The sequence below is a fragment of the Pan paniscus genome, chromosome 21 (assembly GCF_029289425.2).
Source record: "Pan paniscus chromosome 21, NHGRI_mPanPan1-v2.0_pri, whole genome shotgun sequence".
NCBI lineage: Eukaryota > Metazoa > Chordata > Mammalia > Primates > Hominidae > Pan > Pan paniscus.
Window position 1 is genome coordinate 57275827 of NC_073270.2, and position 12250 is coordinate 57288076.

General features: G+C 50.5%; 1 protein-coding gene across 3 annotated transcripts in view; it reads right to left on the bottom strand.

Annotated features, from left to right (window-relative positions):
- Positions 1–12250, bottom strand: part of NFATC2 (nuclear factor of activated T cells 2) — a 176959-nt gene that overhangs the window by 137226 nt on the left and 27483 nt on the right. For all 3 annotated transcript variants that reach the window (XM_063601232.1, XM_034947643.4, XM_034947644.3), the window contains exon 2: positions 227–1256. In XM_063601232.1, the coding sequence (XP_063457302.1) occupies positions 227–1256 (1030 nt within the window). The remainder of the gene's footprint in view (positions 1–226; positions 1257–12250) is intronic.

Below are 12250 nucleotides of genomic sequence, written 5' to 3' on the forward strand. Positions count from 1 at the left end.
ACCTGGTGAGTCAGGTACACGAATTATACCCATTTTACAGATGAGAAAAACCTGGCCCGAGAATTGAACTTCCATCTCAGGGTCTCGCAACCAGCAAGGGGCCAAGCCAAGATTTAAATCCATTTAAAGTCAGTCTTAAACCTGACTCTGAATCCCATGCTCATAACCAGAAAACCATCTCTTAAAACTAAACCACAGAATCAATCATTTTCAAAGCCCTGCTCACCTGCAGATGGGAATGGCAGGCACCAGCGGCTTGGGCCAAGTGGGCGGAACCAGCAGGATGGATTCTGGAGCCGAGTTTCTCCTCTCCCCCTGCTCGCAGGGCCCCAGGAACTCCACGGCCGGGTAGATGTGGCGAGGCAGGCCGGCCTTGGATGGGGCGGCAGACACCGGCGAGGGGTCAGGGCTGGTCTTCCACATCTTGGGGGGGACCCCACAAGGCGAGTCCGTGGCGAGGCTGTTCAGGGCATCCATGATCACGGCAGAGCCAGCCACAGGGGGGTACCCAGCCGGGGCGCCGTGGTCCTGGGGTGCCACGTGAGATGAGGGCTGCGGCGAGGGGCTCCGGGAGCGCTGGGGTGAGGCTCCGGGCGGCAGGGCAACCAAGGCCTCGGCGCACGAATGCCTCCGCTTGGCACCAGGCGATGAGGAGCGGGAGGCCGGACGGGGCACGGGCGAGTGGCGGCCCAGGCAGCTGTCCTCGGCGAGGCTGGTTCGAGGTGACATTATTGGCGAGGTTCTGGGGGAATAATGAGCAGGGATGTTTTGAAACTGCGGACACAGGTCGTCGGGCCCGCCGTTATTGGGCGAGACGCAGGGCGAGGTGTAGGGGGAGAAGGTGTCAGAAATGAAGCTGGCAGAGGAGCCGCTGCTAGCGGGGCTCAAGCAAAGCGGCTCGCGGTAGCCCTCGAAGCCGGGCACGGGCAGGGTGAACCTCGGGCTGGCGGCCACCCCGGCCAGGGGCGGCTGCTCCACCAGGAGGCCCGCGTCTCTCATGCGGAGGGGCCCCACTGCCTGGATCAGTTCGTGGGACGGAGTGATCTCGATCCGAGGGCTCAGGCCCGAGGCCCCTGCTGGCTTGGCCGCGCTCAGAAACTTCTGCGGCCCTACCCTATCCGGCTCTCCGAATCGACCGGGGGGCTCGCCAGAGAGACTAGCAAGGGGGCTGTATGGCTTGAGGCCATAGTCCAGGACATCATCGGGGTATGCGGGTCCGGAGGGTGGGCTGGCGACCTTATGTGCATTCGGCTCTTCTGGAAAGAGAAGGGGGAAGGGGGGGTCTTTTTAAGCCTCAAAAACAGAACTCCCGGTGCAGAGCAATCACAGGCTGGATTTTGTCTCACGTCGTTTATTTTTTTCAAATTCTCACCATGCCAAACCCCAAGCTAGAAGCTCCGTCCCTCACCAGAAGAAAACTGAGGCCACTTTGTCCCAGGTCCCTGGAGAAGACAGGTCGAAGCAGAATGAGTTCTGGAAGACCCCTGGGCTAAGGGCCTCCAAACCTGGCTTTAAATGAAACCCTTCGGAGAAGCGCACTTTATCTCACAACCCCATTCACACCACCATATACACCCACAACTGAAACAAAAGCCTCCCGAGTCAATACTTACCCCTGCTACATGACACCCTCAGACCCTCCCTCCTGCCTGAGTGATTTTGCTTCAAGACCCATTAGACGGATCCCCTAACCCACGGGCACGGTGGGTCATGACCCCTAGTTTGAAAAGCACCGATCTAGGGCCTATGGCAGCACTCTACACATGTGACGTGGACGCAGGACACAGAGGGAGGCTGCGCAGACTCTGCAGCCCACAGTGCCCTGGGCTTGAATCCCAGATTTCACACCAAGTACAAGAAGTGGCTTCATTCAGATCCAGGGCTCCTGACTCATGTCTCATCTGTGTCATTTTACAAATGAGGAAACTGAGGCCCAGAGTAGGGAAAAGGCCCACCGAAAGATACGGAATTAGCAGGCATAAAAATACCACAGGCAAGCCACTTGCCCCCCAACAGGCAGGGTCACTGCTACAGAGGTTACCTGACACCCAAACTATTAAACCCAATGGATGCAGGCCAGGAGTGGTGGCTCACACCTGGAATCCCTGCACTTCGGGAGGCTGAGGCGGGCAGATCACTTGGGGCGAGGAGTTTGAGACCAGCCTGGCCAACATGGTGAAACCCCATCTCTACTAAAAATACAAAAATTAGCCAGGCATGGTGGCACAGGCCTGTAATCCCAGCTACTCAGGAGGCTGAGGCACAAGAATCGCTTGAAACCAGGAGGCGGAGGTTTCAATGAGCCAAGACTGTGCCACTGCATGCCGGCCTGGGTGATAGAGTGAGACTCTGTCTCAAAAATAAAATAAAATACACTAAAATGAAGATAAAACCAATGACTGCAAAATGACCTAACTTCCTTTATTAGCAGCTGCCTAGCCCAGGCTCCTGCTGCCACCTCAAAAGGCCCTACCGCTGCAGAATGCTGTTCAAGTAGAATATTCTATGTCAGCCACCCAAGGACACTGCCACCCATCACCTCACACTGTCATTTAATTCTCAGCCTGACCCTCTTCTAGCAGACACCCTGCCTCACTGCATCCTGTACAGGTCCAGGCACATGGGGCTGCTTGGGAAATTCCCATGGAGTTAGTGCCATCCACCCACCCCTCACTGCAACTCCACCTCCAAGGCCCCCCACCTCATCAGAGGCTCCTCCAACCTCCCCGCCAGCTCATGGGGCGGCCTGGACTCCTTACTGATGCCTCACATCTGATCCATCATCAGCCCTGACTGCTCCACTGTCAGGACAGAAACTAGATTCCCAGGTCTCCCCACTCCATCGCATCCACCCTGGTCCAAGCCGCCGTCCTCTCCCATGGGGACTACTGCAGTCATCTCCTCCCTGGCCTCCCCACTACCTCTGTGGCTCTGTCAGTCTGTTTGTCACGCAGCAGCCTTTAAAATGTCCATTCTCAAAACCTACTATAAAGGCTTCTGGACACTTTAGATGGAACCTAAAGTCACTAACGCAGCATGTGCCCCGGCCTGCCACCCACCCCCACCACTCCCCACTTCTCCCCAAGCTGAGTCAGCAACAACCCCTCCAACATCTTCGTCATACTTAAGCAGCTCCTGCCTCAGACGCCTTGGGTTCCCTCTGCCTGGAAACCCTCCCCGCGAGATCCTCCCACTTCCCCTGGTTCCTTCCTGCATCTGCTCAGCCAGCACCTCCTGAGATAGGCCCATCAAAAAGATCGCCTCCACCCCTTTTCCCTGCCATCTTTTCTCCACTGACACCTGCTAACAGCTCCCATCGCACCAGGTATCTGTTTAGGGAATCTCATTCTGCCAAACCAGGTGCAGGCAAACCACAGCCCATGGGCCAAATGCGGCCCATGGGTTGTGTTTGTAAATAGTTTTATGACAACACAGCCAGCCTATTTATTGACACAGGGTGAACAAAGCAAGCTACAGCTTGCTCCTATACTACAACAGCAGAGTTGGTAGTTTGGGAACCGGATGGCCCCCAAAGCCTGAAATATTTACTCCTTGGCCCTTTAGGGAATTTTACAACCCCACACTCAACCCAGAGTTCCGTCAGTGTTGGACCCATGTCACTGTGGCCCAGCATTGTCTGCCAAGCACCTACCACAGGGCCTGGCACTTGCAAGCCCCCATAAACATTTGCCGAGTGGCTGAGAGAATAAGTAAATATAAGAACCATGTCCAGGGGCCTGCCAGCCAGAAACAAGACCTCTTCCTGCTTTGGGGGACCCCAGGTGGCCACCCCAGTGAGCCTCAGCCTCCTTGTTCCCTCTCTGGGCTATCCTAGAGGAAATACTGTCCAGTTTAGCCGAGCTGATCTCTTAGGGTCCATATGGTACCCCTACTTCCAAAATGGCTCCCCACAGCTCTTAGGTAAAAATAAATGACCCCTGCCAGGCAGCCTGGCTGGGCCCTGCCTGCCCATCTACCCTCGCCTGCATTCACTCTCTCCCCTCCCTCTCTCTGAACTCCAGCCAAAGGGGAGTGTGGTGATTTTTGTTTTGTTTTTGAGGTCTTACTCAGCTGCCCAGGTTGGAGTGCTGTGGCACAATAACAGCTCATTGTAGCCTCCACCTCCCAGGCTCAAGCGATCCTCCCACCTCAGCCTCCCAAGTAGGTGGGACTACCAGTGCACACCACCGGGCTCAGCTAATTTTTTTTTATTTTTAGTAGAGATGAGGTCTCACTATGTTGCCCAGGCTGGTCTCAAACTCCTGAGCTCAAGTGATCCTCCCACCTCAGCCTTGCAAATTGTTGTGATTACAGATGAGAGCCACCATGCCTGGCAAAGGGGAGTTTTAAAAAGCATCAAGCTCCTTCCTGCCCCAGGACCTTGGTACTTGCTGCTCCCCCTGCCTCAACAGCTCCTCCCCTACCCAATGCCTGGCCCCCTTCTCCACAGGACTAAAGCCTACTCATGCCCATGAGCTTGGCTTAAGTACTGCATGCTTCTAGAAGGACCCCTGACCACTTGACTAGCTCAGGCCCCACTCACAGGCCCCTGCTGTGTTCTGTGCACATCTCACCATAATGACTGAGGAACTGTGGAGTGCTCCGTTTCCCTCAACCTCCAGTCTGCCCCTCCCTCGACCTCAAGATCCACCCCCACCAATCAGCAAATGCCATGAGGACTCTTGCTCCGCCATGCCCCTAAGCACTTGGAATGGTCCTGCCACTAAACAGGCCCTCAGAAAGGATGTGTTGGCTGAATGAATGAGGCAAGCTCAGAAAAGTCTACCTGGAATAAACTATTACTCAAAGATGCTAATATCCAAACCAAAAGATAGAAGGCTATAACTCTAGAGAGGGTCATTTTGTAATACCCATGAAAATTCCAAACACACGTGCCCCTGGAACCACACGTGCCCTCGGAACCAAGCAATGCTACTTTTAGAAATTCATCCTGGGCCAGTCATGGTGGCTCACGCCTGGAATCCCAACCGTTTGGGAGACAGAGGCACGAAGATTGCTTGAGGTCAGGAGTTTAAGACCAGCCTGGGCAACGTAGAGACCCTATCTCTAAAACAAAAAAATTTTTTTTCATCAGCTGGGCATGGTGGCACCTACCTGTAGTCCCAGCTACTGGAGAAGCTGAGGTGGGAGGATCAAGGCTGTAGTGAGCCATGATCGCACCACCACCTCCCAGCTTGGGTGACAGGATGAGAACCTGTCCCAAAAAAAAAAACAAAACTTCCTGCAGATATACTCTCACCTGTGCAAAATGACCTGTGTATGCTTAAGATTCATTACTACAACCCTGACTGTAATCCCAAAAGACTGGAAGCAACCCAAAGCCCATCTATTGGGGATGAATTAATTCTGGCTCATTCATATGATGGGATACAGTATAGCTACAAAAAGGCCTGAAGAAGTTCTTTATGCATTGACATGGAATGACCACTGAGATTTAGCATTAGAGAAAAGCAAGCTGTATAGTGTGCACAGCATAAAAAGTGAGAGGATGTACACACAGAGAGATGTACACACAATGTACACAGACAGATGTACACACAGAGGTATACAGATTACACATACACATATAGACACAGATGTACACGCACAGAGGTACACACACATATGTACACACACAGACAGATGTACACGCACAGCTAAAGGATGCACAGGCTTTCTCTGGAAGTCACAAGTAACAGTGACATCCTCCAGGGAGGGGAACTAAGGAATGGGAGGACAGTGGCATGGCAGAAAGGAGACTTCCTTTGATTGGTGTAAGTGTGTAAGAAAATAAATGTAACTCCCAAAAGAAACATTTTTAATTTTATTTCATAGGTGGTAGGTGACATAGCATGATATACAGTAATGAAACCCGGTTTTACGAAGCAGGAAATGAAGAGTGCAGTCCTGCTCTGCCACTAAGTAGCAGCGTGACTTTGGAAAAGTCCCCCACCCACTGGAGGCCTCAACACCTTCTCATTTATAACTGAACAGCATTAAACTGAATCAGTTTCCTTGGTGGCTTCTGGCTCGGAAATCCTTTGATTTTTCTAGCTAGCATCTGTAAGGCCTGGAGTTCTTGTGAGGCTGTAGTTTAATGTAAATGTGTATTTGAATTCGCACATACACACACACACGCCTTCCTAGAAGGTAACAGAGCACAGAGTTTTAATCTAGGAAAAGAGGAATGTCAAACCCATGGCCGACAACATTCTGAGAATTCACTGCCCTTCGAACCAGAAAAACAAAACACAAAAAGTTTCTTAGCAAAAATTCCGGCCGTATCAGAAAAACTGCACTGTATCTTATCAGAAACACACCCTTGGGGCTGATGTGCACAGTCCACAGAAACACAGTCCTGAAAACACACATCACTCACACTCCCTAGGAGCTCTGAAAAACAGAAAGCTCCAGTGTGCTGAGCAAAAGTATTTAAAGCATTTACATTGGTTTTCATTAATCCAAGCGGCAGTTTTTTTTTTTTCCTCTTGACAAGACTTTAAATGTTTACCAGCAAGCAGGGAATATGAAGATAATTAATAATCATTTAATTCTCAGTCCCCTGGGTATTTGACAGTAAATTTCACAAATAGCACATCATTAAAATATTTCTCTAAGTCAGTGGCTGAGATTCATCACTATTTCTCCTTAAACAACTGCCACGCTCGCAGGCGGCTTTCTTACAGTCATCACGATGCCCGCACGGCACTGGGTGAAGTTAGTTTCATCTCAGAACCACCAAATGTTCTCAGGAGGATTTCCAAAAAGCTTGCTTTTTTTTAACCACTTGCACGATCTTTGCTCTATCCATGTGCCACCAAAAAGTATTTACTTAATATTTCTAGTATTTAAATTCACTCACTTATTTTTTTTTATTTTAAAAGGAAACTTTATACCACTACTGCAGATGGAAAATCAATGTCACCTCCATAAATAGAAGGTAGGGTAAAAATACAATAAAAATAAAACTTACTAAATTCAAGCAAGACACAGTGGCTGGGCAAAGGCTCTGAGTCTGAGGCTTTATACACCCCCGCCCCCGCCAATGCTTCTGCGGTATAACTCATATACACAGATGTCAGTGTTTTGAGTATAGAGTTTGATGAGTTTTGCCAAATGTCATACATTCTTGCTACCACCAACATAATCAAAATATGGAACATTTCCAAGACCCCAGAAAGTCAAGACCTAGGAACAGGGAAAGGGAGGAGCCAGTGTTAGAAAGAAAGGCGTCAACGGTACAGCAGTACCTCACTGAAGCGCTACTCCTTTTTGTTTGTTTTCTGTTTTTTGAGACAGAGTCTTGCTCTGTTGCCAGGCTGGAGTACAGTGGTGCGATCTCGACTCACTGCAACCTCCGCCTCCCGGGTTCAAGCGATTCTCCTGCCTCAGCCTCCTGAGTAGCTGGGATTACAGGTGACCACTACCATGCCCGGCTAATTTTTTTGTATTTTCAGTAGAGACAGGGTTTCACCATGTTGGTCAGGCTAGTCTCGAACTCCTGACCTCAAGTGATCTGCCCACCTTGGCCTGCCAAAGTGCTGGGATTACAGGCATTAGCCACCATGCCTGGCCTGAAACTCCACTCCTTCTGACTAGTTCAAAGAGAAAATAGCGCTGAAAAATAGTTCTTAGCACATACAACGTCCTCACTGGTGGACCACCTAAAATCCATTTCACCTACCATGGGAGGTACCTGGCCTGCATACGAAGCATCAGTACCAAAGGGAGGAAGAAGATAGAAGCAGGGATGGGGGATTCAGAGGTTGCTGCTCAAGGGCCTCTGTACCTCCATGTCACGCACATGCTGTTCCCCTTACCCAGAACTCCCTTCCATACCTCCCGACCTTACATCTCCTAACAAGCCACTATTTATCCATCATGACTTGACCTGAGCCACCCCCTCCTGGAGGCCCTCCCTGTTTCCCTAGGCTGGATCAGGCAGCTCTTCTACACTCCCAGGTCCCACAGAGTCCCACACTGAAGTCTATCTATGGATTCACTCGTCTGTCTACCCTCTAGACTCTGAGGTTCTTAGAGGCAGATAGGAGTCTTACATCAATAATTATTATGAAGATGATTATAATGCAGAAAAAGCAGCTAAAATATATTGAGAACTTACATGCTAGGCATTGTTATAAGCACATTACATGTAGTAAATTACTTGATCCTCACAGCCACCTACCCACTGGATGCCAATAGCAGCTGCACTGTCCCTCTCCCCGTTGTGGCAACCAAAAATGTCTCCAGGCATCGCCAAACATCTCCTGCCAGGCAGGCTCGCCCCCAGCTGAGAACCACGGCTCCTGGCTTTACAGCCCCAGCATGGCACAGGAGGCCTGTGCACAGCAGAGGCCCAAAGACTGCTGGAAGCATCAACTCATGACTCACGCCCTCAACCTGAACTGATTCAGAAATGAGACATCTTCTCACTCTCAGCCCTGGCAGGTGACGCTCATCTCTGTGGCAGACACCTGAAAGTTCTCATTCTTATCACCCCTCCTTTCATCAAGTTCCTGGGTGCTTACCCAATAGGTAGGCCCTGTGAATATGTGGAGAAATCTCTGGCCACTCCCAAAAACTACAGGACAAGATTGCTGGGGAGGCCAGTTCAGCCCTCCTCTTTGCCCCACCAAGCAAGAGCTCTATGCTGAGATCCAGGTCCCAGTCAACAGAGGGTAGCACGGGGTTAGGGGACTCCAGATCCACTCCCACCCCCGGCTGTGAGACTTGGGGAAACTCCATGTCCTCATGTGTGACATGGGGTGATGACACTGGTGATGATACAAGCCTGTCGGTTTCCCTAACCTATGCAAAGCCCAAGACACACAGAATCAATACCCAGTAAATGGGGCCTACTGGATTATTATTGAAAGAACAATCTTTTCGGTGACAATTCTGCCCTTTCCCTGCTATAGTTACTCTATTTTACAACAACTTGAACGCACTAGTCCCCAACCCCTTCGAAAGCATTACGAAAAAAAGGAAGACATTTTTATAAAAATAAAATGGGTTGGTCAGCACTTTAGGAATTCTCTTTTTACCTCAGATTCTGCTGACCTTCAGAAAATGTGTGGAGGAGGTAAAACGTGCTTCCAACACCCTCTCCATTCCACACTTTGTACTTTTCCTCCCAGGCTACCTGGGAGTGGATCAACTAAATCTTACTAAAGTGTTAGTGGGTCAGTGAGCTGCTTGTCATAATCAAAATACTAGCACGTCTATACCACTTACTTTATATCGAGAACTGTATGCATCTAGTATATGTTCATATTTGTCTCACAAGAACCCTATGAAGCAGCTGATATCGTTTCCCCATTTTATATAGGGGGGAAATGAGGCTCAGAGAGGGTGAGTAATTTGCCCAAGGTCACACAGCTTCTAAGTAGCAGAGCCAAGATTCATTCTCAGGCAACCTGGCTCCTCCACCCCCCTAACCACTACTTTATCCTGCATCTCAGGAAAGACGTGATTTCCTGGATGGCGACACCCTGACCCTGACACAGGGAAGCAAGGATCCCCCCCGGAAAAGAAATCACTCTGGGGGCCTCATCATTTCACTCGGGAGGTAGGCTGCCCCTGACAACTGAAGACACAGATTCCTTTCTTCGGGAATGTTCACAGTCTCTCCTTTTGCCCCAGGATTGAGTCAAAGATTATTTTAAAAATCCACTCAGGCCACACAGTGGTCCCCGCCAGCGCCTCTCCCCCTGGAAGCTCTGTGGGCCTGTTGCTCACCCTCGCAGACGGACACACAGCCAAGTCTGAGGTGGCCGCTCGCTCAGCGCCAACCCGCCAGCCAACAGATCACTTTTGAAAAAAGGAACAGCAAGAGAACATCTTCTCTGCCTAGAACTGCAGGCGGGTGGAATTTTCGGGAAGCAGAATAGTATGACCAAAATAGAAACCCAGCTAGGGAACCTCTGAGAGGCAGCTGTCCTTGGGGGGCACAGGGAAGGGCAGAGGCAAATGGAGCTTTCAGGCTTGAGTGGCTGGGAAGAGAGAAGCAGGGCCTGGCCTGGGGGCTGGATGCCCCTCCGATGGGCAGCAGGGCCACAGGGCTCCACTGATTCCTGGCCAAGCTGATCCGACCCACGGCTTGATGAGCTCACCCCGATGCCGAGGTGGTGTGAGTCCCAGGGCCTGGGTTTGGGACATCACAGTCTGTCGCCAAGGCAGCACTTAGGATGCCACAGCTGGCACCGCAGATCTGTAGCGGGAGGAAAGGGGAGCAGACAGAGAGGCAAACCTCGCCTCCTGCCACTCGCCCCGACAACTCTCATAACTTCCTGCCCATCAGGGGCTGCAAAGAATCCCAAAACAGAGCAGGAAGGTGGACAGATTTTTCATCTGGCAGGTGTACACAACCTAGAGAAAGAACCCCTTTGAAAAGCAATGGGTTGCCTCCAAATAACAAATCTGACACTCAGCAAACTTTCTGACAAGCCCCCCTAGACCACTGCTGCCCACGCCCCACCCAGTCACACACATACACCACCTAACAGTAAGTAGATTCTCAATCAATGAATCATGTATATTAATGACCAGAGTCAGGTTGTCACGCCCTTCATTCAGAGGTGACACATACAGACACAGGCCTGAAAGTCGAGAAATTCCATCTGGATAAATCAGGTCCAGAAATGCCAAAAAGGAAAGGGAGGACATTTGCCATCCTGTCTCGTCCATGGAACCACTGGAAAAAGTCATCCTGAATGCGATGTCTTTGCTGACCTAGCCCCAGCTAAGACAGCTGTCTGCCTTCCCCAGACGGGGCCGAAAGAAGGACTCAGTGGTGTTTCCCAGGCAGGCTGCCGCAAGGCCAGGCGCCCAAGACACAGGACTGAGGTGATCCACAAGCAATGAGGCTTGCAGACTGGCTCTGGCATGACCGCTTGCAAAAACACATGCACCCACACGCTGACACGTATTGCTTTTGGATAGGGGTGGAGAAATGTATGGAATCTGCAACCCGCAGGCCTCAAGGTCACCTTTTAGATGGGGGCAGCAGGGCCCAGGCATGTGGCACACACAAGGACTCATCTCCATCTTCAAATCTGGATGGGAAGAAGTGTCTCTTGCTGGTTTCAAGCCATTTCCTGGGGCCCTCCTGCCTTGGAGAATTCCAGAGATATTCCTATTTTTAGTCATTCTAATAGCTTATGTCCACTGTGCTGCAAGCTTTCACGTGTACGCTCCCCTGTTCTCTCTGCAGTTTACATCAACCCCTGGAGATAGCTACTCTGAACACCTCTGTGTTAGAGATGGGGAAATTGAGGCTTGGGGTGCAGGGAAATTCCCAAGACCACAAAAAGTCAGGGCAAAGCTTGCATTCAATTTCAGGGTGGGGGCTGCAGCGGGGGACAGGGGGAGGGGCAGTGCACAGGGGGAGGGGCTGTACATGTGTAGCATGTACTTGTGTGTATACAGGATCTGCAGATTTCATCAGTTTTGTTTGTTTTTGAGACAGAGTCTCACTCTTGTAGCACAGGCTACAGTGCAGTGGTGCAATCTCAGCTCACTGCAACCTCTGCCTCCAGGGTTCAAGCAATTCTCCTGTCTCAGCCTCCCTAGTAGCTGGAATTACAGGTGCCTGCCACCATGCCCAGCTAATTTTTGTATTTTTAGTAGAGACAGGATTTCACCATGTTGCCCAGGCTGGTCTCGAACTCCTGACCTTAGGTGATCCACCCACCTCGGCCTCCCAGTGCTGGGATTAGAGGCGTGAGCCACTGAGCCCAGCCTTCATCAATTTTTAAAATATGCATCACTTACATGAAGTAAAATGCACAAATATTTCACATACATCTTGTGCCTTTGCACATATATACACACACTCGAACATTTCAAGTCCCCCAGAGGGTTCTCTGTGGCCCCCCTGAAGCCAGACACCCTCGCCCAGGAAGAACCACTCCCTGACTTTTCTCACCATATGCTGGGTTTGACTGTTCTTGAATGTCCCATAAATAAAATCATACAGGATGTATATGTCTCACTTATTTTGCTCAACAGAATGTCTGAGCTTCACCCATATTGTGTGCAGTAGTCCTTTCATTTTTATTGCTGTGTACTATTTCATTGTCAAATCCACCACAATTTATCCAATCACCTTGCTGAACTCCCTCCGTTTTTAAAGCATTTGAGATTAAACTCGTGATTTAGCAAGGTCTGCGTCTAACAGAAGAGAGTTCAATGCATGACAGAGAACAGACCTCAGAGTGGCTTCCTCACCAAAAGGAGAAGGAAAGATTTG